Consider the following 26,219-nt stretch of genomic DNA (forward strand, 5'->3'; position numbering starts at 1 on the left):
CATGGCCAACTCTCCATGAGCCAACTCTCCATGGCCAACTCTCCGTGAGCCAACTCTACACTGGCCAGCTCTACATGGAGGAATTCTCCATGGCCAACTCTCCATGAGCCAACTCTCCATGGCCAACTCTCCATGGCCAACTCTCAATGGCCAACTCTCCATGGTCCAACTGTCCATGGCCAACTCTCCATGGGCCAACTCTCCATGGCCAGCTCTCAATGGCCAACTCTCAATGGCCAACTCTCCATGGCCAACTCTCCATGAGCCAACTCTCCATGGCCAACTCTACACTGGCCAGCTCTACATGGAGGAACTCTCCATGGCCAACTCTCCATGGCCCAACTCTCCATGGCCAACTCCCCATGGTCCAACTCTCCATGGTCCAACTCTCCATGGCCAACTCTCAATGGCCAACTCTCCATGGGCCAACTCTACACTGGCCAGCTCTACATGGAGGAACTCTTCATGGCCAACTCTCCATGGCCAACTCTCCATGAGCCAACTCTCACTGGCCAACTCTCCATGAGCCAACTCTCAATGGCCAACTCTCCATGGCCAACTCTCAATGGCCAGCTCTCCATGGGCCAGCTCTCCATGGCCAACTCCCCATGGCCAACTCTACATGGGACAACTCTACATGGCCAACTCTCCATGACCACCTCTATATGGGCTAGCTCTCCATGGCCAACTCTCCACAGCCAAGTCTACACAACCAACCCTCCATGGCCAGCTCTCCATGGACCAACTTTCCCTGGGACAACTCTATGTGGGACAATTCTACACGACAAACTCTAGATGGGACAATTCACCATGGGACAAGTCTCCATGGCCAACCTGATGTGAGTCACCTCAGCTTGTTTGATGTCGTGGCCTTTATCTTGTCATGCCTTGTAATCTTCCCTCCTGGCATTTCGTGGCCATCCCTTGGGATGTTGATGAAGGCCACCAGGAGATAAAGGCAACGCCATCAAACGTGGGGAAGACTCGAGGAACAGTGATGAAATGGTAAGAGAGAAGGCTGAGAAGGAGACAAAGGCAACGATGGGACAAAGGCAACTGAACCCAACATGGAATACAAACATTCCAATGATGGCAAGAGATGCTTGGAGAGAAGGTTCAAAGTTAATGGTGAGATAAGGCAGATACTGCAGAAGAGCCATGATGGAGCTGCCCCACCTGGAGCTGTCCTGTGGGGAGTTGTCCCAGGTAGAGTTGTTCCACATAGTTGTCCTGTGTAGAGTTGTCCCAGGTACAGTTGTCCCAAGTAGAGTTGTCCCAGGTACAGTTGTCCCAGGTAGAGTTGTCCCACATAGTTGTCCTGTGTAGAGTTGTCCCAGGTACAGTTGTCCCAGGTAGAGTTGTCCCACGTAGCTGTCCTGTGTAGAGTTGTCCCAGGTAGAGTTGTCCCACGTAGCTGTTCTGTGTAGAGTTGTCCCACATGGAGCTGGCCATGGAGAGCTGCCCCATTCCATTCCAGTCTGTGTGTGACATGGGTGGGACTCCAGCCTGCCCGTCCCCTGGGGGCAGGGGGGGAGCTCCAGGTGTGAGGAACCACATCTTGGACCAGGACACGGCGACTGGGATCAGGCCCCAGCCCCAGGATCAGGCCCCAGCCCAAGGAATCCAGGCCAGGGAGGACAATTTCCACCTGCTCCCCAAAAAGCAGCTGCCACCCCCGTGTCCCCCAGGAAGCTGCAGGGCTCGGGGGCTGTTCACATCTCCCTGCAGCACCAGGTCTGTGTGTCACGATCCTCCCGTCGCCACAAAACCCCCCAGTCCAGGAATTCCCAGGAACAGCCCCAGGGATCCACGGGGACACGGGGACAGGGGGACACAGAGACATGGGGACACGGGGACAGGGGGACATGGGGACACAGGGACATGGGAACAGGGTCACGGGGACATGGGGACATGGGGACACGGGGACACAGGGACACGTGTTGTTCCTGCTACAGCAGAAGGGGGGAAACCAAAACCAACCCCCACAAAATGAAAGCAAAGAAATAAAAAGATGGGAAACCCAAAGAACCGAAGTCAATAAAGGGGGGGCTGGGGGGGGGGGAGGTTGGGGAGGGGTGGGGGCATCCCAGGAGATCCGGAGGAGGCAGCAGGAGGCAGAGATGACACCAGGATCCCCAGGACCCCTCCCACCGGCGCCAGGTCGGCAAAAAAAACCACATTTATTTCTCTTTTTAAAAACCATCGGATCCAGCTCTTGGGGGGGGGGGTTGGGGGGGTGGGACAGGGGGGGCAGCGCAGGGGGGGGGGAACTCCCTTCCTTGGAAAAGCTACCCCCAAATCCCCCCAGTTCCCCTCCCCCAAATTCCACCCCCTTAGCTCCCCCCCCCCCCCTCCTCCCGGCACCCACGCGGGGCCGCGGACAAGGGGAGAAGGTCCCGGAGCGCCCGGTGGCCAAGAGGGGTCTCCTGAGGTGGCCGTGCCCATCCCTGGGGTCAAGGAAGGGGTTGTGGCCACGGCTCCGTTGTCCCCAGCTGTCCCCAGGGGCCACCCAAAGCGGAGGATCTAGAAGCAGGTTTGGAAACACCTCATGAAGCAATCACACACAAATGGAACCCTCGCAGCGCCGGGGGTGGGAGAGGACACGGAGCAGGAGGTGTGGAGAGCTCTGGAAGGTCTGTGCAAAGCGAGGAGGTTGATGGTTGGACTTCCCTTTAGTGCCCCTTTTTTCTTCTTCCTCTCTTTCCACCCAGCCCCGGGGCTCTAGGAGATGGTGGGGTCCTTGGGTTTGGGCTGCTCAGTCCCCGACAAGAGGGAGATGGTGGGATCTTCCGAGTACTCGTCCCCGTCCGTGAAATAAGGCCCTTCCCCCAGCTCGAAGAATATGGGCAGGTCTCCACTCCCCATGTCCACGGCACTTGAGTCCACCAGGAAGAGGGGCTGGGCTGTGTAGTGAACCAGCTGCTTCCCTGCAAAGAGTCACAGCAACCTCCTGGTTGGAGAAGACCTTTGAGATCATCGTGTCCAACCATCATCCCAACTCTACCAACCATAACCCAACTCCACCATTAACCCAACTCTACCATTAACCCAACTCTACCATTAACCCAACTCTGCCAACCATAACCCAACTGTACCAACCATAACCCAACTCTACTAACCATAACCCCATCTTTACCAATCATAAGCCTACTCTCTCAACCATAATGCCAACAAAGCTCCTCCTTGTGCTCTGATGGGACTTCACGTGCCCCAGTCTGTGCCATGGCCTCTTGTCCAGTCCCTGGGCTCCACTGTGGAGATCCTGGCTCCATCTTTTTCATCCCATCCCTTCAGGGATTAGACATATCAGGGCTTGGAGCAACCTGGTCTGGTGGGAGGTGTCTCTGCCCATGGTGGGGGGCTGGAACCTGATGACCTTTAAGGTCCTTCCAACTCAAACCAGTCTATGACTCAATGATCTCCCAGCCCATTGCAGGAGGGTTGGAGCAGATGACTTAGGACTAGATGATCTAGAACTAGATGATCTGGGTTGGACTAGATGATTAAAGGTCCCTCCAACCCAAACCAGTCTGTGACTCAATGATCTCCCAGCCCATTGCAGGAGGGCTGGAATAGATGATCTAGGTTGGACTAGATGATCCTCAAGGTCCCTCCAACCAAAACTATTCCATGATCTCACCAAGATCCTTCTTCATCTTCCCTGTTCCCAGGCTCAGCACCCTCACCCCTCTCACCAGACACAGGAGGAGAAACGATCCTGCCACAGCCTCAACCCTCCTGCTGCCAAGTCCCCCCCAGGTGGCCACCCCATACCTGTGTCTGCCGTGCTGGCCTCTGTCTCAGCAGGTTTCTGCTGTTCCTGGGACGACAGGAGGTCCTGAATCTGCAGGAGAAAAGTTGGGTTGGTCAGTGCAGGGAAGTCCCACAACTAGAGCACCCAAGAGCTGCAGGAGCCCAGCCAGGGGCTGAGGACACGATCCCGTTCCACATCCATGTCCCACCAGGCTGGGAAGGCTGAGATGTTGAGCATTACAGGGAGAGAAACTGTGGGAGTGGGAGAACTTGCTCTGCCCACCCAGGAAGCTCCAGAAGGTGGGAGGGAAGAGCTGCCAGGCTCAGGGGGTGAGATGTCCAACGGTGCTGAGCTGGTCATCCCAGGCTGCCGAGCGGGACCCTCCATGGAGGCCTGAGCAGAGGCTCCCACGGGATCACCCGGACTGCTAGGCAGGGAATAATCCCGAGGACACTCACTGCAGCCTTGGGAGAGTCACCTCAGCAAGGATTTCAATGTCTACCTGGTGGGTTTTGTTACCAGAGAGTAAGAGCTCAGGAGTCTCCATGGAGTGTGTCCAGGGAAGGGCCCTGGAGCTGGGGAAGGGGCTGGAGCAGAAGGAGAAGGGGCTGGAGAACTTGTGAGGAGCAGCTGAGGGAGCTGGGGGTGTCCAGCCTGGAGCAGAGGAGGCTCCAGGGAGACCTTAGAGCAGCTTCCAGTGCCTGCAGGGGCTCCAGGAAAGCTGGGGAGGGGCTTGGGACAAGGGCAGGGAGGGATGGGAGCAGGGGGAAGGGTTTCCAGCTGGCAGAGGGAGCTGGAGCTGAGATGTGAGGGAGAAATTCTGGGCTGTGAGGGTGGAGAGAGCCTGGCCCAGGGTGCCCAGGGAAGCTGTGGCTGCCCCATCCCTGGCAGTGTTGAAGGGCAGGTTGGATGGGGCTTGGAGCAGCCTGGGCTGCTGGGAGGTGTCCCTGCCCGTGCAGGGGTGGCACTGGGTGGTCTCTAAGGTCCCTCCAACCCAACCCAGGCTGGGATGCTGTGCTCCATGACAGATCAGGTCCAAGGAGCAGAGCCTGCTGGGCTGTACCCAGGGCCCACCCTCTGCTCCAGAGCCAGGCTCCAAGATGCACCATCCCCATGTTCCAGCATGAGGAGCAGACACAACTCACAGCCCTTCCTGAACTACTAACCAGGGCATTAACCTGCTGCTTGAACAGGTCCCCAGACCAGCTGACTGCAGGTGACAGCTCTGCCATCTCAAAAGGACCTGGGGACCAGTGGGCAGGTGGCTTCCAAACCAAGCTGGAAGGTGCAGGAGAAGGGCAGGGGCACATGCAGGGAACACCAGCCTGGGCTGGGCTGGGGGTCAGGGGAGCTCAGAGGGAAGTCCTTCCTTTCAGACCCCCCGAGGCTGGGATCTGCCAAAGGAGCCCCCAACATGCAGGATCATGATCCCACCACAGCACCAGGAGCTGCTAAAACACTCCTGGCTGCTCCTCAGCCAAAGCTCAGCAGGAACCAGCTGGGCCAGGATCTCCCAGTGGGGAAGGAGGAGATCAACTCAGCAGGAGACCCCCCTGCTGACACCCCCTGAGCAGTCACCTGGGTTGGGTCAGGCTTTGGTGACTGAGGAGAAGTGATGAAGACTGTACTGAGAGGAACTGCTGATGATCCCAAGCTGTGTATTCCTGCCTGGAAGTGTCCCAGGGCAGCCTGGATGGGGCTTGGAGCAGCCTGGGCTGGTGGGAGGTGTCCCTGCCCATGCAGGGGTGGGACTGGATGGGCTTTAAGGTCCCTCCAACCCAACCCATTCCATGATTCTATGATTCTCTGGATACTCTCCAGAGCCTGTCAGAGGTTTCCTTTCATCCAAGGTTTCTGCCCAGCTTGGTGGTGGAGGGTGCAGGGGGTTTGTGAGGGCTACTCACACTGGCCAGGCTGCTGTCCAGGTCAGGAAGGTTCATGTCTGTAACCGTCATGGAAGGGCTAAAAAGCTGCCGAAGGAAAGGAGGGTTAGTGGAGGGAAAGGAGATGGAGCCAGGGGGCTGTGGAGGTTCATGGATGAAGCTCCTCTGGTCCATGGGGCTGGGGATGCAGCTGGGACCCAGGTCCAGGTAGGATGGGTGGGAAGGAGGAGGCATCAGAGGGCCACGAGATGCTGGGAGGGCTGGAGCAGCTCTGCTCTGGAGACAGGCTGGGAGAGTTGGGGTGTTCAGCCTGGAGAAGAGAAGGCTCCAGGGAGACCTGAGAGCACCTTCCAGTGCCTGAAGGGGCTCCAGGAAAGCTGGGGAGGGGCTTGGGACAAGGGCAGGGAGGGATGGGAGCAGGGGGAAGGGTTTCCAGCTGGCAGAGGGAGCTGGAGCTGAGATGGGAGGGAGAAATTCTGGGCTGTGAGGGTGGGGAGAGCCTGGCCCAGGTTGCCCAGGGAAGCTGTGGCTGCCCCATCCCTGGCAGTGTTGAAGGGCAGGTTGGATGGGGCTTGGAGCAGCCTGGGCTGCTGGGAGGTGTCCCTGCCCATGCAGGGGGTGGATCTGGATGATCCTGAAGGTCCCTCCAACCCAAGCCCTCTGGGACCTGAGGACACTCACGTCTAGGAGCGCGCTTGTGTCCACGCTGAAGCCGTGCGTGGTCAGCATGGTCTGGAGGTTGTCCAGGTTGGAATCCATGGTGTCCAGATGGTCGCTGAGCTCATTCCTGTGCAAAAGGAAGAGAGAGGAAACAATCAGCACTGAGGAGCCTCTCCCAGGTCTGGGCTACTAAGGGGACTTGATCCAACCCCACCTGCCACCTGTTCTACCCCCTGAGCAGGAGAGCGGGGCTGGATCCATCTCTGAAACCACCTCTTTCCTTCTCCCCACCTCATCCTCTGGCCTGAGCCTGGAGACAACAGCTTGGACTCTTCTCCTTGAGAGGTCCAAGGTTGAGCAACCCAAATGAAGGAGCAAATTCCTTAGGAACCCCAGGATTCCTGCTAGCCGTGGTGAGGGGCTTGGTAGCCACAAACCACCGTGGGCCGGCAGGGATCTTGGTGCATCTTTACAGGAAGGAGCTTTGGGCCTTTTTTCAGTCCAGGAAAGAGCTTTAGACCTTTTGTAAGTCCAAACACCTGGGTCACCTCAGCTTGCCACCTCCTGCTTGAGGATACAGGACAAAGAAAGGGCAACAAACCTGCCCCCTGCCAATAACTTGCTCTTGGGGGGGAGGTTTCAAGGTGGCCACTCTTGTCTAGAAAAACCCTTCACGTCTGGATGAGGGACACCACCCCTTGTTCCTGAGATGGAGCCTCTAGAATGGAGACAACTAAAGCTGGTTCCATGCACCTGGGGGGGAACAAACCTTCCTGCTGCATCCCGGCCTGTGCGTGTCCATGCAGGAGAGAGCATGGACATGGGGGAAGGACCAGGATCCCACCTGACTCCCAGCTCTCTTGCTGGACAACAGCAAGTCTGGGATGAGGTCTAACAGCAACTCATCTCAGGCAGCATCTCAGGTCCCACATCTTGGCAAAGCCAGGTTGTGTCTGCACCTGGGAGCTGGTCACTGTGCCGGGAGGGATGGTGAGGAAGCACCAGTCCCACCAGCAGGCCAGCTCCCAGCACATGGCCTGTTCCCTCCTGCAGAGCCCTGGGATGATGCTGCAGACCAGGGTGGGTGGTGGAGCATGAACAATCCTGGCCAAGCTGCTCTTAACTGACCTCTAGAATCACAGTCATGGGGTGGTTTGGGTTGGAGGGACCATCAAGACCATCTGCCAGGGTGGCTGCTGCCTGGTCCTCAGCAGGTCCTGCTGCTGTGCTGAGCTGTGCCCGAGCCCGGGGGAGCTTTGCCATGGAAAACCACCCCTGGAGCAGGGAAGACACAGGAGTGTGACCCTCTGGAGCTACAGGGTCCTCCTTAGCTTCCCAAGTGGGTTGGAGCTAGAGGAACCAGTGTCTCCAGGAGAGTTCAGAGGTTGCTGCAGAGGGATGTGGGGTCCCGAGGGCTCCATAAGGTCTGTCCCTGTGTCCCCAGAGGAAGGAGTCAGGAGCTCTCTGACCCCCCTGGGCAGGCCAGGAGACCATCCCCAGGGCTGAGACATCAACACCTTCTCCTCAAAGCTGATAGTCCAACAAAAGGCCTTCCCAACATCTGCAGCCTATGGAAGAGCAGGGAATGTTCTCTGGGAATGGAGGAGCCATCAACAGCAGCAGCTGGGGGAGCTCCAGCATGAGGGCCCCTCCAAACCCCTCTGGTCCTGTGGAACCTCCAAACTATGTGAGAATCCCTGGAAATCGTGATGGACACAGGGTTGGTGATGGTGACACAGCAGAGCTTGGCCTGTCCCCAGGGGTGTGGATGTGCAAGGAAAAAGGGACTGGAAAGATTCTGGAGGTGAAGAACCCGTGGGATGTGCAACCATCCTATGTTCCTCTGCCTTTCCCATCACACCGACCATCTCCACACTTGGTGGATCTTGGGGACAAGCTCCTCAGGTCTCACTTTGCTCTCTGGCTGCCAACCAGCTGGCCAGGACACCAAAGCCTCAGCTCCTGGGGTGGCCCCTTGAGCAGGGGGTCTCATGAGACCCTCTCTGGCTGAGGTCCCACCTGATGAGGTGGTGGAGGTCAAGCCATGCTGGCTGGTCTCGCTCTGTGTGGGCTGATTGATGGTCTGAGAAGTGGCTTTGAAGAAGTGGCACCTTCCTCTTCAGGGCTGGAGGGAAGGGATGGCACCCAAAGGGACCTGGGCAGGCTGGAGAGGTGGGGAGGTGACAACCACATGAAGGCCAACAAGGCCAAGAGAAAGGTGCTGCAGGTGGGTTGGGGCAATCCCAAGGACAAATCCAGGAGAAGGGGTGGAGAGAAGCCCCGAGGAGAAGGACCTGGGGGTGTTGGGTGAGGAGGAGCTCAACGTGAGCCCAGAAACCCCCCATGTCCTGGGCTGGATCCCCAGCAGTGGGACCAGCAGGGCCAGGAGGGGATTGTCCCCTCTGCTGAGACCCCCCTGCAGGGCTGGGGCCAGGCTGGGGTCCCCAGCACAGGAAGGACACGGAGCTGCTGGAGAGGCCAGAGGAGGCCCCGGAGATGCTGGGAGGGCTGGAGCAGCTCTGCTCTGGAGCCAGGCTGGGAGAGCTGGGGTGTTCAGCCTGGAGAAGAGAAGGCTCCAGGGAGACCTGAGAGCACCTTCCAGTGCCTGAAGGGGCTCCAGGAAAGCTGGGGAGGGGCTTGGGACAAGGGCAGGGAGGGATGGGAGCAGGGGGAAGGGTTTCCAGCTGGCAGAGGGAGCTGGAGCTGAGATGTGAGGGAGAAATTCTGGGCTGTGAGGGTGGGGAGAGCCTGGCCCAGGTTGCCCAGGGAAGCTGTGGCTGCCCCATCCCTGGCAGTGTTGAAGGGCAGGTTGGATGGGGCTTGGAGCAGCCTGGGCTGCTGGGAGGTGTCCCTGCCCATGCAGGGGTGGCACTGGGTGGGCTTTGAGGTCCCTCCAACCCAACCCATTCCACGGTTCTACAATTTATCTTCTCCATTATCCTTCCCATGAGCTCCAAGTACTGAAGGACCGTAGGACAGCTTTTCCTCCTGTGGGAGCCAGGATCATGGCCCAGATGGATTCTGTCCCACTCTGGGGATGTTTTTCCCTAGGGAGCAGCTTCAGGAGAGCAGCCCCTTGGTGCACAGTCAGGTTTGCAGCAGGAAGGTTCATTGTTCTGTCCCCATAAAACCAGAGGACCCATCAGGAACCTTCCACCAGCCCCAGCTCCCAACACAACCCTTTGCTCCTCAGGACTTGGTGCTGGCAGGAGACACCAACCCAGCACCTCCCAAGGCTGAACTTCCCGTTCATCCAGCCCAGGTACAAGGTGGACAACAGCAGAGCAGACACTTCCCTCCCTTCCCAGGACCACCTGCAGCTTCTGACCTTGGCTGCTCCATGGTTTTAGTTGTTGGGTTGAGTTGGCCAACAAGTTTGCTCCCGGGTGCCCATGTTTTTTGCCTTTTCCTGGTGGACACAGCACCTCTAGGGTGGGGAAAGGTGCCCTGGCCTGGGTGGGAATGGTTGGGAAAAGCAGCTCTGGGAATGCTAACCCTTGCTGTGCTCTGCAGTGCAGTGAGGAAGAGGAAGAACTGGGGCAAAGACGAGTGACCTCGGACATCTGCGCAGTGCGAGTCAAGCTGAAAAAGACAAGAGAAGAGGACAGTGGGATCAGAAGGCTCCATTGGGCACTTCCAGGAAGGAAAGGTGACATTCCAGGCTGGCAGAATCATTATGGGCATTAGAAACCAACCCCCAAACCCGTCCTGCAAAGCAAGGGGAGGCAGAGCAGGTTGGTGACAGCGCGGGGCGGTGGAAGCAGAGGCTGGTGATGGAGCAGCCAAGCTGGGTTAGAAGCTTCTCAGCTACTTCTGAGATGGGTCTGCTGGTGTCATCTGCTGCAGGGTGGCACTGAGATGGGGACCACCGTGGTTGTCACCTCTGAAAGGGAGCTGAAGGGCTGGGAGAACATGGGTGCTGGTCCCCAGTGCTCCCTTGGACAGTGACCTGCTGCTCCATGGAACACAGAACCTATCTGGAGAGTGTAGGTGTCAACCATGGAACGGGCTGGGTTGGAAAGGACCTCTGAGATCCATCAAATCCAACCATTCCCCCAGCCCTGGCAAGGCCCCCACTGCCCCGTGTCCCTCAGCACCATCTCCAGGGCTTGGAAACCCCTCCAGGGATGGGGACTCCCCCCTGCCCTGGGCAGCCTGGGCCAGGGCCTGACAACCCTTGCCAGGAAGGAATTGTTCCCCAGATCCAACCTCAGCCTCCTCTGGCACAACTTGATGCCAGATGTCTCATCCACGGAAACATTCCAGGCCAGGTTGGGCAGGGCCATGATCAACATGATCTGGTTGAAGGTGTCCCTCACACCGTTGTGTGCCCACACATCTTGGACCTGAAGGAGAAATTCTGGGCTGTGAGGGTGGGGAGAGCCTGGCCCAGGTTGCCCAGGGAAGCTGTGGCTGCCCCATCCCTGGCAGTGTTGAAGGGCAGGTTGGATGGGGCTTGGAGCAGCCTGGGCTGCTGGGAGGTGTCCCTGCCCGTGCAGGGGGGTTGGAACTGGGTGGGCTTTGAGGTCCCTCCAACCCAACCCAGTCAGGGCCCTGGATGAAAACATCTACCCCAGCGCTCCGAGCTCCTCGGAGCAACGTCCACGTTTGTCTCCAACGCCGCCTGGAAGCCCAGGAGCATCTTTCCAAGGTGAAGAGTGGAGAGGGGTGGGGTGGCTGGTGGGACCCAGGCCCTGAGGGTGACACCTACTTGTCGAGGCAGGCGACGCTGAGGCACTTCTCGGGGGGCTGGGGCTGGGAGGAGCTGTTGGCGGCCGCGGCCGTCGTGGTGCCGGGATCGTTCTCCTGCAGGATGGAGTCAATGAAGGTGGAGGGGGACAGAGGAGTCTCAGCAGCAGGAGGGTTCCCTGGGCTGGTCTCCTCTACCTGGGGGCTGCGGGTGGGACTGGGGGGTTCTTCTTTGATACGGACCACGGGACTGCTCCTGAGGGAGAGAGAGAGAGAGAGAATGGGGAAAGTTAACTGGGATTGACTGGTGTGGAGAAGAGCAGAGACCTGCTGGCTCTGCAGCTGCCTGAGAGGAGGTTGGAGCCAGGGGGGTCGGGCTCTGCTCCCCAGGAACAAGCCCTGGGACCAGAGGGAACGGCCTCAAGTTGTGCCAGGGGAGGCTGAGGTTGGATCTGGGGAACAATTCCTTCCTGGCAAGGGTTGTCAGGGCCTGGCCCAGGCTGCCCAGGGCAGGGGGGACTCCCCATCCCTGGAGGGGTTCAAAGAACGTGTGGACGTGGCACTTTGGGACAGGGTCTAGTGGCCATGGTGAGGTTTGGTGGATGGTTGGACTGGATGATCTTAAGAGATCTTTTCCAACCAAAATAACAGAATTATAGAACTGTGGAATGTTTTGAGTTGGAAGGGACCTAAAGCCCACCCAGTCCCACCTCCTGCCATGGGCAGGGACACCTCCCAGCAGCCCAGGTTGCTCCAAGCCCCATCCAACCTGCCCTTCAACACTGCCAGGGATGGGGCAGCCACAGCTTCCCTGGGCAACCTGGGCCAGTTCCCACTGCTCTGTTTTCCAGCTGGTGCCCACAGGGAATTCTTTCCACATGAGACACGTTTTCATGGTGTTTTTCTACCCAGTTGCTCCCCGGGAAACACGTTCTCCAGATGGAGACAGGGTCAGAGTTCCCAGGACAGCCACGTACCTCTCGTCCAGGCTCCCGCTGGGAGACGCTGAGGGGCTGGACTGGGCGAGCTCGGTCACGTCAGAGATGATGGGACCAGAGTTGGCTGAAGAATCCGGGGAATAGAGGTTGGAGCCACTGTATGTTGGGGAAGAAGCCTGGAAGGACAACCAAGAGGGTTCGTGGTGTGACACAGTGGGCAGGGACCACCCGTGGCTGGGAGGTGGAGCATGAAGGGCCCGGGGGGAACAGACCAAAACCCCAGGAAGGAGGCAAGGCAGGAGGCAACAGGGAGCTAGGAAGACATTCCTGCCACCCCAGAGACAACATTGCCAACCCAAAGCTGTAAAGGCAAGAAAATCCCTCGGGTTTCAGCCCTGGGAGCTTCCCCAGGCTGGGAATGATGGGACTGGAAGCGTAAAAAGGTTGGATTCTTTTCTGGATCGTTCCCACGGGGGGTTTAGAAGCCCCAGTTTCAGTCTTCCCTTCCACTGAAGCTCCACTCTTGTGTTCTCCAGTGAAAGGTGACATGGGTGTGACTGAGACCTACAGACTTGGGAACACAGGGACTCCCACCCTGCAGGCCCCCCCCGAGGGGCTGCACTGGGACATCAACCTTGCTCGGGAGCAGCAGGAGATGCTGGAGTGAACCTGCTGTCTGAGCACCAGCGCTGGTCCTCTCAGGAGACACAGGGAACTCCAGGCTGGAAGATGCACCTGGACTGTCAGCAAACCAGGAGGGATGTGGAGAACCCCCTGGTCCTCACCTGCAGCTCCATATTTGATGGTCTCCCTGTTCATGCTTGCTTGGCATTTGGTTTACACCAAGGCTACTTCTTGGTGGCCCCTCAGCACAGAGATGGACCTTCAGCTCCCTCAGGATTCAGAAAAATACTAAAAAATAACCCCAAACGTCTCCACCTTGCTGGTGGGGACCCCTCTGTGGATCTGCCTGGAGGTTGTGCCAGCAGGTTGGATCTCCACCTCCTTACGCACAAGGGAAGAACCTGGGGTGCTCTTGCCCACCTCTGTGCTCACCAACATCTGGAGCTACCAATCCCAAACTTCTCCAAAGGGCCAGTTGTGTCCAGTATGTGTGCAGAGGAGCACACAGACCCCACACTGCCAAGGGACACGCTCTGGGCCGGGACTTCTGGGCTACCACTTGGTTCTGCACGGCTGAGGTTGCTCCCAAGAGTGAAAAAGGTACATCTGCTCCTTGAGTCCTGGGGTCAGGGATGGACCCTCAGGACAAGAAGGACATGGAGGGGCTGGAGCGTGTCCAGGGAAGGGCCCCGGAGCTGGGGAAGGGGCTGGAGCAGAAGGAGAAGGGGCTGGAGAACTTGTGAGGAGCAGCTGAGGGAGCTGGGGGTGTCCAGCCTGCAGCAAAGGAGGCTGAGGGGAGACCTGCTGGCTCTGCAGCTGCCTGAGAGGAGGTTGGAGCCAGGGGGGTCGGGCTCTGCTCCCCAGGAACAAGCCCTGGGACAAGAGGGAAGGGCCTCAAGTTGTGCCAGGGGAGGCTGAGGTTGGATCTGGGGAACAATTCCTTCCTGGCAAGGGTTGTCAGGGCCTGGCCCAGGCTGCCCAGGGCAGGGGGGAGTCCCCATCCCTGGAGGGGTTTCCAAGCCCTGGAGATGGTGCTGAGGGACAGGGAGAACTTAGAGCACCTTCCAGTGCCTGAAGGAACCAGGAAAGCTGGGGAGGGATGAAGATGAGAAGAAGATGAGAGAAAGATGGGCTCTGAGAGCTGCTGCTCTGCTCCAGTGGAGGGAGATCAAGTCCCTGGGGGCAGCACAGGATGGATCTCAGCAAGGTCAAGGTCAGGCCTGCCCATCCCTCACCCCCAGGAAGCTCTTGTGCCACCTTAACTGTTTTCTTGTGGAAACACCATTTTTTCCCCCACTGTCAGAGCAACACCAGGATCCAGGTCCTTGTTGGCACCTCATCCTGAGTAGCTCCCCAGCTGCAATTCCAGAGCCTGTTTGGAGCTGGAGATTGTGATGGGAGAAGGATGAGAAAAGAGACCACCTGGGTTTCCCATAACTGGGACAGTCCAGAAATACCTGGATGGGCTCCCGGTGGGTCTGGGTAAGTGTTTGGTGCATGTGAGAGGAAAAGGAGCTTTGGAAAACGAGATCAGAGGATTAGAGGATCTGGCAGGGGAACAGAGAGCTGGAGCAGGGGCTGGTTTGGGGGCAGGAGAGCATGTGGGGGCCTGAGCTCCTCTGCTCTGCTGAAGGAGTCATCAGGATGGTGGTGGCACAGGGCAGGTCCATGTCATGGAAACAAAGAGGGGCTTGGGCTGGAGGGACCTCAAAGCCCACCCAGTGCCACCCCTGCATGGGCAGGGACACCTCCCAGCAGCCCAGGCTGCTCCAAGCCCCAGCCAACCTGCCCTTCAACACTGCCAGGGATGGGGCAGCCACAGCTGCCCTGGGCAACCTGGGCCAGGCTCTCCCCACCCTCACAGCCCAGAATTTCTCCCTCCCATCTCAGCTCCAGCTCCCTCTGCCAGCTGGAAACCCTTCCCCCTGCTCCCATCCCTCCTGCCCTTGTCCCAAGCCCCTCCCCAGGTTTCCTGGAGCCCCTTCAGGCCCTGGAAGGTGCTCTCAGGTCTCCCTGGAGCCTTCTCTTCTCCAGGCTGAACACCCCAGCTCTCCCAGCCTGGCTCCAGAGCAGAGCTGCTCCAGCCCTCCCAGCATCTCCGGGGCCTCCTCTGGCCTCTCCAGCAGCTCCGTGTCCTTCCTGTGCTGGGGACCCCAGCCTGGCCCCAGCCCTGCAGGGGGTCTCAGCAGAGGGGACAATCCCCTCCTGGCCCTGCTGGTCACACTTGTCAGGATCCAGCAGCTTGAATCCATGTCCCCAACAGGACCTCCCTGCAGCAGCACGGGCAGGATTGTCCCTTGGGATCTGGGACTGCTTTTATGTTGCTCCAAGGAGCTGACAGGAAAGCCCAGCTCTGCTCCCAGCTGGAACCCTCAGCCCTGGAGTGCAGCTCAGGATAGAGAAGCACATGGATTCCTGGAACAGCTTTGGCCATCAAACACCTTGGTGGGCCTGCTGGGGGGCCCAGACAGCCCGGAATTCCGTGGTGCAGTTTCCCAGGGCACAGTCTGACATGGCCCTGATCCAACAGAGCTTCTGCCAACCTCATCAGGCAGGAGATTCCAGGGATCAGCCCAAGTCTGAGGTGATCAAAGACAACCAGTGACCAGCCCTGACCCACTTCTTCTGGCACTGGGACGTGCTGGGCTGGCTGGCTCAGCCCCAGGGAGAGACACGAGGTGATTCCCAGCTCCCAGGGCATGAGATGAGCCTTTGGATCCTGGTGGGAATTCAGAGCCCACAGTGGGAGCCCTGCAGGGCAGGGGACAGCAGGTCTGGGTGCAGGGACACGGGGGGTCTTGGGTGCTCCCCAGGAACAAGCCCTGGGACAAGAGGGAACGGCCTCAAGTTGTGCCAGGGGAGGCTGAGGTTGGATCTGGGGAACAATTCCTTCCTGGCAAGGGTTGTCAGGGCCTGGCCCAGGCTGCCCAGGGCAGGGGGGAGTCCCCATCCCTGGAGGGGTTTCCAAGCCCTGGAGATGGTGCTGATGGACATGGGGCAGTGGGGGCCTTGGCAGGGCTGGGTTTTGGCTGGGAGAGCTGGGCTATGTTGGTAGAGGTGAGTTATGGTTGGTAGAGGTGGGTTGAGGTTGGTAGAGGTGGGTTAATGTTTGGTAGAGGTGGGTTATGGTTGGACTTGATGACCTTAGAGGTCTTTTCCAAGCAGGGGGATCCTGTGGTTCCCTGGTTCTGCTCAGCAGGGACTGACTGACACCAGCTGCACTTTGTTGGTACCAAAACCAAAGGATGGACCAAGTCAGCAGATGTCCCAAGGCACCAGTTCCACCCACCTCTGCTTCCAGTGGAATTCAGAGCCCTCTCCACCTGCTCTTCCAGCCAAACCCTCCCCCCCATCACACCTTCCCCAAGAATCTCCAGCCAACAGCTCCAACCCCCCCGTTGGCTACACCAGGACCCACCTGCCACCTCCAACCACTTCTGCCAAACCAAAGCAAGGGGCTGCAGGAAGGAAAACCAGCTGGAGAAGAGGCTGGGATTGGGCTCCTTCCCAGGAACCATGTCCTTCCCCCCACCCTCTCCACAGCCAGGGGTGCAGGGGGGGTCACTTACTGCGTAGGGGGAGGACCCATGGACGTGCTCCAGGGAGAACTGGCGGCTGTACTTGGGCATGGAATGTGCTGAACTGCTGTCGTTCAACATCAGGGGGCTGCAAGAGAGGCCCACACAGGGCAGGAGTTACCCCCACTGCTGCCACCAGGGATGGCACCACCTCCCACCCACCCCCAGGCACAGCCCACCAACCCCCCAGCCCAGAACTGGGCTCCTGCACCCAGCCCAGGGGGAAGGAACCATGTCCCCTGGTGACCCTGGAGGGGAGAGTGGCCATGGGTGGAGCAGAACCTGCTGAGGTTCCACCAGGGCAAGGGCAGGGTCCTGCAGCTGGGGAGGAACAACCCCTGGGGCAGCACAGGGTGGGGGCAGCTGCTGGAGAGCAGCTCTGGGCAGCAGGAGCTGGGGTCCTGGTGGGCAGCAGGGTGACCATGAGCCAGCAATGGGCCCTGGGGGCCAAGAAGGCCCATGGGCTCCTGGGGGCATCAAGAAGAGTGTGGGCAGCAGGTCAGGGAGGTTCTCCTGCCCCTCTGCTCTGCCCTGGGGGGGACAGGTCTGGAGAGCTGGGCCCAGCTCTGGGCTGCCCAGGGGATGAAGGCCAAGGAGCTGCTGGAGAGAGTCCAGGGCAGGGCCCCCAAGATGCTGAGGGGCTGGAGCATCTGCCTGGGAGGAAAGGCTGAGGGAGCTGGGGCTGTTCAGCTGGAGAGGAGGAGCCTGAGGGGGGGTCTCCTCAAGGCTGAGCAGTATCTGCAGGGGGTCAGCAGGGGGGACCAGACTCTGCTCAGGGCTGCCCAGGGACAGGACAAGGGGCCACGGGCACAAGCTGGAGCACAGGAGGGTCAAGCTCCCCATGAGGAGGAACTTGTTGCCTGTGAGGGTGGCAGAGCCCTGGGCCAGGCTGCCCAGAGAGGCTGAGGAGGCTCCTTCTCTGGAGACACCCCAGCCCCTCTGGAGGTTCCTGTGGGCCCTGCTGGGGGTGACCCTGCTCTGGGGGCTGCCAGGGGTGATCTCCAGAGCTCCCTGCAAACCTGACACTCTGATGTGGGGGTGTCAGCCCAGCAGAGCACACAGCCCCCAGACAGGCAGGAGCACAAGGAGCCCCAGCACCAGCCCCTGGGCGACCTTCTGCCGTTTGATGGAACCGAGATGGAAAAGCTGGGGCCTCTGAGGACAATCCCCATCTCCTGACAGTCCCTGGTCACCTCCTACCACAGGCTTCTATTGTCAGGGCCCTGCCTGGCTTCCCTGCTCCACAGCCAACTGCTCCAAAGATGGATTGCTCTGGTCAGCTGGGACACAGCCACCATGGGGGCCCTTCTCCTCAGCTCGACGCCAGCGGAGAAACCTTTTCTCCTCGCCAAATAAATCATCCCAGCACGTCCTGGGACACCATCACCATGTAAACCAGGGTCTTCATTAATAATCATCAAGCCTGCCGTGGTGCTGGCTGCCATATGGTGCTGCCAAGGGACAAAGGGACAGCCCTGCCACTCGGCAGGCAGGGGGGGACAAGGTGGGGGCAGGAGCAGACCCACCATGGAGGATCTGACAGTTCATCCGTGGGGAAGTGCAAAGAAATCATGGAATCTGACTGGGTTGGGTTGGAGGGACCTTAAAGGTCATCTAGATCCAACCCCTGCATGGGCAAGGACACCTGCCAGCAGCCCAGGCTGCTCCAAGCCCCATCCAACCTGCCCTTCAACACTGCCAGGGATGGGGCAGCCACAGCTTCCCTGGGCAGGAGGAGGAGGAGAAGCCCATCACAGGATGAGGCTGGAGCCTCCTTGGCCTGGGGGAGTGTCAGATGAGCAGGAATGGGAAAAACCACCTGGAAAAGCTGAGGAGGGACAAGGGAAGATGCTACAGCACCATCCTGGGGCAAAACCGGGCCAAAGCAGATGAGACTGGAATTGTTCTTAATCACTTATGGTACTTGAGTGTTCCAGGCCAGGTTGGATGGGGCTTGGAGCAGCCTGGGCTGCTGGGAGGTGTCCCTGCCCATGCAGGGGTGGCACTGGGTGGGCTTTGAGGTCCCTCCAACCCAAACCAGTCTGGGGTTGGATGATGAAGTACTGGATGGTCACCCAGCACAACTAGCAAGGGGAAAGCCACCCCAGAGCCCACTCCAGGACAGGCTGGGAAGGTGTCACCAGCAGGAGGCAGGTCTGGATGATCCAAGGAATACCCTGGCAGTGCCAAGGGATTATTCCACCAGCCCCCAGCCCAGCAGCAGTGTCCCAGGGGAGCTGTGAGGGAAGCTGAGGTGGCCTGGATGGCCAGCCTTGGTTCCTGTTGGGTAGCAGTGTTGGGTTGTTGGCTGGAGCTGCCCAGACCCCAGGGATGCCCCGTCCTACCCCACTGGCAAGGCTGCTACAGGAGACAGAGACCTGGGGGACCCACTCTGCTGATCCTCTCTTTATTCTCCCAGACAGGGAATCTTTATCTGGAGGTAGAAATGCAGACTTACATCTTCCTCTTCACCCCCAGAATACGGTTGGATTGCACCAAAGAAATCAAAAACTGGATAAGCTGTGGGGAGAAAGAAAGGGAAGAGCTGTGATTGGATCATGGGATGGGATGGGGAAGACATGAAAATCACCAGCCCACCCGTTCGCCTTCCCCCTTCTCCTTCTCCTTCTGCTCCAGCCCCTCCATGTCCCTTTCCTCACCCAAACCTGACCCCAGGGTTGCAGGTGCCCCCTCCCCAGTGCCCAGCACAGGTCATGGTGGGCACGGCACTTGGACAAGGATGGACAGAAACAGCTCTGGGACCACATGGGCCCTGTGCTCAGAGTCAGAGCTGGGCATGGGGGGACATGGGAGAATGTTGGAGAGTCACTGTCCCCTCTGCTCTGCTGAGACCCCCCTGCAGGGCTGGGGCCAGGCTGGGGTCCCCCACACAGGAAGGACACGGAGCTGTTGGAGAGGCCAGAGGAGGCCCCGGAGATGCTGGGAGGGCTGGAGCAGCTCTGCTCTGGAGCCAGGCTGGGAGAGCTGGGGTGTTCAGCCTGGAGAAGAGAAGGCTCCAGGGAGACCTGAGAGCACCTTCCAGGGCCTGAAGGGGCTCCAGGAAAGCTGGGGAGGGGCTTGGGACAAGGGCAGGGAGGGATGGGAGCAGGGGGAAGGGTTTCCAGCTGGCAGAGGGAGCTGGAGCTGAGATGGGAGGGAGAAATTCTGGGCTGTGAGGGTGGGGAGAGCCTGGCCCAGGTTGCCCAGGGAAGCTGTGGCTGCCCCATCCCTGGCAGTGTTGAAGGGCAGGTTGGATGGGGCTTGGAGCAGCCTGGGCTGCTGGGAGGTGTCCCTGCCCATGGCAGGGCTGGCACTGGGTGGGATTTGAGGTCCCTCCAACCCAAACCCCACTGGGATTCCAGGTCTCTGTGCCATGGGGCTGCTCTGCTGTCCCACCACGATGGATTTTTTAGCAGATCCTCTGCGGGATTCTGTGATTTTCACCATCTCAGGAGGCAAAGGCAGCCAGCAACGTGACTCTTCACCAGAATCTGTGCCCCTGTATCCCAACCCTCCTGCAGGTCCCACCCTGTTCCACACCCCCCCCCGCAGATGGGACACAAGAGCCCCCCTAGTCCCCCCCTGTTTGCCAGAGCAGGATTTATTCACCTTATTTACCACCTTCTGCTGCTGGGTGTGCTTCTGCCTCAGGCTGGCCACCTCCCTCCACAGCGCCTCGTTCTCGCTGCAGGGGAAGGAAAAACCCATTGGAGGAAGAAAATTAAAAGACAAAACACACCAAAAAAACCCCACAGACAAAACACCCCCCTCCCCCCTCCCCTTCTGCCCCCCCTTTGCTCCCTCCTGGCCTGGCAGGCAGAGCCAATAAATGCAGGGCCAGGCTGGAAAAGTGCAGCCAGGGCTCCGCAGCCCCCGGCTCATTTCCAGCCTCCTGGGGCTGTGGTGAAATTGCCTCCATTAACTTGGTCCTGCCCATCATTCCCAGCTCCAGCAGGAATTCCCAGCTGGGCAGGAAGGCAGGGGCTGGAGCTGGGGAGAGCCAGCAGATCACATCTGCTACGAGGCATTACGGGGCCCTGGTGGCCAAGTCCCCCCCTGCCCCTGGCCCAGCTCAGCCACCTAAATCTGGCCCAGGTGCATGTGGGGCTGGTTGTAAATCAGCTATTCCAGAAACAAGGAAAAGGGAAGGGGGGGAATGGGGGAGTGGGTGGAATCCAAGGAGGAGCCAGCTCTGTGGTGGGGCTGGAGCTGTGGGCTGCACAGCCCCTGCCCCCGGGGTCTCCTCCTGCTGCCACCCCCAAACTCCACAAGGTTTTTAGAGCTCCGTGTTGTGGCTTTTCTGGGGAACTGGAATGAGAGCAGCTCCAAGGGTTGGGTGCTCGGTGGCCACGGGAGAATCCAGGGATTAGAACCTCCCAGCTCTGCTCCTGATCCTAAAGCTCCAAGGAGCTGGTGTGTGGTTGGAGATCCATGTTTATGTGAGCAGAGCACCCTGAGGATCTCACAGCTGGGGCTGGAGAAGGAATCCAGCCATTTCAAACCTTTTTTGGGGGATGCTCCCCACGTTTGTGGGATCTTTAGTGCTCCAAAAAAGCCCTTTCAGCTTGTAATTCCCAGACTTTCCCCTACGGAGGGTTTGGAAGGGGTAGTGACACTGCAGGGAATCTGGATGGCTTCCCAGGGGCTGCAGGGAGGAGGAGGAGGGTGGCAGAGCACCCCAGAGTGGATCAGAGCCCCCCATGGTGCTCAAGGATGATACAAAGGCAGGACCAGCCCTTGGAAGAGCAACAGGGTGGGTGGGAAACATCAAAGAGAGGGAAAACTCTGAGGATATCACTCCAGCTTTGTCACACCAGGTGACTCCCTGCATCAAAAATGGGGTAAGGGGGGAAGATTGATCCTGAGCTGCAAGCAAGGGGCTGAATTTCATAGGCATGGGATGGGTTGGGTTGGAAAAGCCCTTCAAGATCCCCCAGTTCCACCCGTTCCCCCAGCCCCGCCAAGGCCACCACTGCCCCATGTCCCTCAGCACCATCTCCAGGGCTTGGAAACCCCTCCAGGGATGGGGACTCCCCCCCTGCCCTGGGCAGCCTGGGCCAGGCCCTGACAACCCTTGCCAGGAAGGAATTGTTCCCCAGATCCAACCTCAGCCTCCCCTGGCACAACTTGAGGCCGTTCCCTCTTGTCCCAGGGCTTGTTCCTGGGGAGCAGAGCCCGACCCCCCTCCATTGCTGCACCCTGGGCTAAGCTGAGGAGCAGTGGGTGCTTCAGCAGCAGCCCTGGGGTGCCCCAAAGTCAGGGGGGTGGGAGCTGGGGCTGCCCTGCTGGGGAGGCTCCAGCTGCAGCTCTCTCAGCTGCTCCATCACTCCCCACGGAGCAGCTGCCAATTACCCGGCGCCAGGATCGCTGCTCCCGCCTCTGCTGGGACCTGGGGGGGCTGCAAATGAGCCAGGTGCCCCCAGCCCCCAGCAGCTGAACACAGCTCCTCCGCTCGCCTCGGGACACGAGAGGGATTGTCCAGCCCTTGGAAAGGGAAGAGCTGCAGCCCCTGCCCCAGGTCCCAAGGGAGGGAGGCAGGGATGGAGCCGTCCCGCAGCCACGGCCGCTGCACCTGAGCCGGGCAATGGGGTTGAGGTCTGGGGGAGCAGAGCCCCTGGTGGGGCATGAAAGGAGAAGAAAGAAGGTGGTAACTGGTCATTAGGCAGCGGGGAGGGAAACAGCTGGACACGAGGTCCCCGAAGGGTTAAACTGATCTGAGAGCCCCACAAAACCCAAAACCCTTTAATACTTGAGCATCTCGCTTTACGAGGCCATTAAACCCCAGCGAGGAGTTTACAAGGGGCTGGTTTCAAACGTTTCATTTCGGGAGTTATTAAAAGATCTTTGAAGGGTTTTGTTGGGGTTTTTTTTTGTTGTTGTTGTTGTTGAGATGGTGTTTTATGGGATGGAACAAACCAGACCCCGTCTCGGCACCTGCCGCCCGCCCAGCTCTGCTGCTGAGGGTGCTCGGGGGGGTCCCCCCCTCTCCCCAGGACCCTGCAGGGCTGGGAAAGGTCCAGCAGCTTGAAATAAAAAAGGTTTGTGGCCAGGAGGGGAGAAGGGAGAAGGCTCTGGGAGCAGCAGACAAGGGACTCCTCTCTTTGGCAGGGAGAGCGCGTGGCAGCGGCTGAGCAGCCAAGTGCTGCTGGTCCCTGGTCCCCCCCAGCACCCACAGCTCCTCTGTCTGAGGAGGGGGGTGGAATGAGATGATCTTTCAGGTCCCTTCCAACCCCAAATTTTCCATGGTAAGACAGCCTGTGTCTGTCTGGGCTGTGCAGCAGGAATCGTGGGATCCCAGCCTGGTTTGGGTTGGAGGGGCCAGAAAGATCACCTAGTTCTGACCCCCCAGTGGGGACAGGGACACCTCCCACTAATCCCCACCTCACTGGAAGTTGGATGTTTAGGATCCTGACACTGGGGAGACATTCTGGGCTGTGAGGGTGGGGAGAGCCTGGCCCAGGTTGCCCAGGGAAGCTGTGGCTGCCCCATCCCTGGCAGTGTTGAAGGGCAGGTTGGATGGGGCTTGGAGCAGCCTGGGCTGGTGGGAGGTGTCCCTGCCCATGCAGGGGTGCCATTGGGTGGGCTTTCAGGTCCCTCCAGCCCAAACCAGTCTGGGATCCTGTGATATTATGATCTAAACATACATTTTATGTTCAGAACCCCCATCTAAACACAAATCCCCCCCCTTCACCATCAGCCAGCCCTCCCCGGTGTGCGAGCGGAGCCGGCGCGGGGCCGCTCCCCTGGCCCAGGGGCTCCTGCCAGCCAGGGAATGACATTTGTTATCTCTGGGAGCCAGGAGGGACGCTCATTCATCACCAGGGCTGTCCCGGGGTCCTCAGGAGAAACGTCCATCCTGCCTTCCCAAAGAGCTGTAATTACCAGAGCACACTCAGGACACGCTCCTGCTCTCCCTGCAGATCAAATGACTCCGGGTAACAAAGCCACGCTTGACTTCCCAGCCAATCTGGGAGAGAAATGACTTGTTTTGCAGTTCTTTTTCATTATTATCTTTTTTTAATGCCTTTTTTTTTTTTTTTTTTGCCTCAAAGCTGCTGCTACTCAGCGTGTTTCTTAAACCCAGGGAACTGCACTGGAGTCACCTTCTCTCCTTCTGCCTCCTGCTGCAGGAGGCACCAGGAATGGGAGAAAAATACTTGAATTCAGGTTTTTTTACATCTCCTGGGGGATTTGAACCCTTGGGGGGGGGCTGAACCTGGGAGTTAGGTGAGGAAATGTTTGATTTTTAACTGTAGCACTTGGTGGTGACCATGACTGAACACACCTGATGGCCACAGAGCTGGTCACAGAATCATGGAAGGGTCTGGGCTGGATGGGACCTTAAAGATCATCTAGTTCCAGCACCCCTGCTTGGGGGGGAGCAGGAATTGGAGCTTTTTTCTCTCTTACAGTGTTTGTACCTCAGGTCCCAAGCTGCTGCAGCACCTCCTTAGCAGCACTGATCCCTGCCCCATGTGGGTGCCCTGGCACTTCAGACAAGGGCCCAGAGAAAATACAAAGGGATTTTAATCAAGGGATTTAATCAAGATCTGAAGGGTCCTGCTACATCCCTATTTTTGCTAGGAAAACAACCCCATCAGTGGGCCAAGGTCTTCATTTGTGGGACCAGGTGACAGGTCAAGGGGGAAGCTGAGGGTGGTGGATGCTCCTGAGGTGCATTTTTCCAGCCCTCTCCATAAAACCTGCAATTTCAAGCAGGGTGATTCACCCTGTGCAATGCTGGGCTGGGGCAGTTACACATTTAAGTGGTTTAAAATTGAAGTGGTTGAAGACTGAAGTGGTTTAAAAGGCTCATGAGAAGCAGTTCAGGGTGGCTTCAGCTGAGCCCTGCCCCTGGGGCTCCCCACGCTCCCCGTGGCTCAGCTCCAAAAGGGCAGAAAAAGGGGGCAATTCCGTGAGGAAAAAGGAGAGTTGACACATGGGGGTGGAAATCAAATTCCCCAGAAAAGCACGAGGCAGCAGAGCTCCAGCACCCAGGCCCCTGGCCCGGGCGCTGGTGCCGAGGGAGCCGCTGGGACGGGCAGGGTGGCCGGGGAGGTCAGGAGACAAAAGCAGAACAGGCAGCAACTGTTCCCGGGGCTCTCAGCTGAGCTCAGCAGCTGGCAGCCCCCAACAAAGGGACACGGTTCTCCAGGCACCGCAGTCATTAAGATGCAGCCGCTCCCTGGAGTCATGGGACAGGCACACAAAGGAACACAAAGCTGCCGAGGAACATTAAGGGCCCGGGCATCACCTGGAGCTCAGGAAGCCCCAGATCCTCAGCTGCTGCCAGGAGATTGTTCCACTGGGGCAGGGCTGTGCTTGGCCTGCTCCTTCCCTCCTGCTTCTCCCTGTCCTGCTCCTTCCCTCCTGCTTCTCCCTGTCCTGCTCCTGCCTCTCCCTGTCCTGCTCCTTCCATCCTTCTTCTCCCTGTCCTGCTCCTTCCATCCTTCTTCTCCCTGTCCTGCTCCTTCCTCTCCCTGTCCTGCTCCTTCCATCCTTCTTCTCCCTGTCCTGCTCCTTCCATCCTCCTTCTCCCTGTCCTGCTCCTTCCATCCTTCTTCTCCCTGTCCTGCTCCTTCCTCTCCCTGTCCTGCTCCTTCCATCCTGCTTCTTCCATCCTCCTTCTCCCTCTCCTGCTCCTTCCATCCTCCTTCTCCCTGTCCTGCTCCTTCCCTCCTGCCTCTCCTTGCCTTGGAGTTCAGTCCTGGCTCAGACCCTCCCTGCCCACCCCCCCTCTTCTCTGCTCAAACCAGTGCTGAGGTTGTTGCTTTAGGGTCAATATCTGAGCTGTCACCTCCTGGGCTTCAGGGCCTGAGGAGAAGGACCTGGACTGTTGGGTGAGGAGGAGCTCAACATGAGCCCAGAAACCACCCTTGTCTTGGGCTGTGTCCCCAGCAGGTGACCAGCAGGGCCAGGGAGGGGATTGTCCCCTCTGCTGAGACCCCCTGCAGGGCTGGGGCCAGGCTGGGGTCCCCAGCACAGGAAGGACACGGAGCTGCTGGAGAGGCCAGAGGAGGCCCCGGAGATGCTGGGAGGGCTGGAGCAGCTCTGCTCTGGAGCCAGGCTGGGAGAGCTGGGGTGTTCAGCCTGGAGAAGAGAAGGCTCCAGGGAGACCTGAGAGCACCTTCCAGGGCCTGAAGGGGCTCCAGGAAAGCTGGGGAGGGGCTTGGGACAAGGGCAGGGAGGGATGGGAGCAGGGGGAAGGGTTTCCAGCTGGCAGAGGGAGCTGGAGCTGAGATGGGAGGGAGAAATTCTGGGCTGTGAGGGTGGGGAGAGCCTGGCCCAGGTTGCCCAGGGAAGCTGTGGCTGCCCCATCCCTGGCAGTGTTGAAGGGCAGGTTGGATGGGGCTTGGAGCAGCCTGGGCTGCTGGGAGGTGTCCCTGCCCGTGCAGGGGGTTGGATCTAGATGGTCTTCAAGGTCCCCCCAACTCAACCCAGTCTGTGTCTCTGTCTCATGCTGTCCCACTGCTGCAGACCCTGCCCATGATGTGACCTCTCGTTCCTCTGAACACTCTGTGGATTTCTGCAGATTTAGTGAAGTCAAATCCTGCAGCAGTTACAGGTTTTGTGGCTCCACTGGTGAGATCTGGAACTGCTGAAACTCTGGGACAGCAGATCCATCAGGGCAAGGAGGGGGATTCCTTTCCCATTCTGTTTTGATTCTTTCCTGATTCTTTCTCAATTTTTTCCTGATTCTTTTCTTGTTCTTTCCTAATTCTTTCCTGATTCTTTCCTACTTCCTTCCCAAGTCCTTTCCCTCCTGGATTCCATCACTCCTGCAGTTCCTGTAGCCCTTTCATTTCCCTCTTTGTGGATCCAGCACCTCTCAGACCAGGAGCTCTGCAATGGGATTCCTGGTGCAATGAAGCTCCTCTGCAGTTCCAGGTCATTTTCCAGTGACTCCTCCTCCTGCTGGTGAAAGACTGAACAAATCCTTCCCTTTTTTCCCTATTTTTCATGACTTGATAGGACTCCTGACGGGCCCCTTTGATCTCCAAGCCTGAAGAGCCCTCATTTCTGTGCTGGGTCTGTGGGCTTTGATCACCCTGCCTGCTCCTGACCCTTCTGTCTCTGTGATGTCATCAGCCCT

General features: G+C 58.8%; 2 protein-coding genes across 6 annotated transcripts in view; one reads left to right on the forward strand and one right to left on the reverse strand.

Annotated features, from left to right (window-relative positions):
• Positions 1 to 107, forward strand: part of ARHGAP39 (Rho GTPase activating protein 39) — an 85,726-nt gene extending 85,619 nt beyond the window's left edge. Inside the window, exon 12 of the mRNA XM_051610314.1 lies at positions 69 to 107. Within this exon, the coding sequence (XP_051466274.1) occupies positions 69 to 107 (39 nt within the window). The remainder of the gene's footprint in view (positions 1 to 68) is intronic.
• Positions 108 to 2,332: 2,225 nt separating this feature from the next.
• Positions 2,333 to 26,219, reverse strand: part of HSF1 (heat shock transcription factor 1) — a 40,483-nt gene continuing 16,596 nt past the window's right edge. The window contains exons 5-15 of one of the 5 annotated variants that reach the window (XM_051611401.1): positions 19,736 to 19,811; positions 18,585 to 18,646; positions 16,118 to 16,214; positions 11,964 to 12,100; positions 11,185 to 11,242; positions 11,009 to 11,103; positions 9,793 to 9,879; positions 6,319 to 6,424; positions 5,659 to 5,724; positions 3,775 to 3,844; positions 2,333 to 2,927 (exon numbers count right to left, since the gene is read on the reverse strand). In XM_051611401.1, the coding sequence (XP_051467361.1) occupies positions 2,722 to 2,927; positions 3,775 to 3,844; positions 5,659 to 5,724; positions 6,319 to 6,424; positions 9,793 to 9,879; positions 11,009 to 11,103; positions 11,185 to 11,242; positions 11,964 to 12,100; positions 16,118 to 16,214; positions 18,585 to 18,646; positions 19,736 to 19,811 (1,060 nt within the window). In that variant the 3' untranslated portion in view covers positions 2,333 to 2,721. Of the gene's footprint in view, positions 2,928 to 3,774; positions 3,845 to 5,658; positions 5,725 to 6,318; positions 6,425 to 9,792; positions 9,880 to 11,008; positions 11,243 to 11,963; positions 12,101 to 16,117; positions 16,215 to 18,584; positions 18,647 to 19,735; positions 19,812 to 26,219 lie in introns of all 5 variants that reach the window. The other 4 variants (XM_051611403.1, XM_051611399.1, XM_051611402.1 and 1 more) reach the window with 4 other exon arrangements.

This window comes from Apus apus, chromosome 2 (genome assembly GCF_020740795.1).
Source record: "Apus apus isolate bApuApu2 chromosome 2, bApuApu2.pri.cur, whole genome shotgun sequence".
NCBI lineage: Eukaryota > Metazoa > Chordata > Aves > Apodiformes > Apodidae > Apus > Apus apus.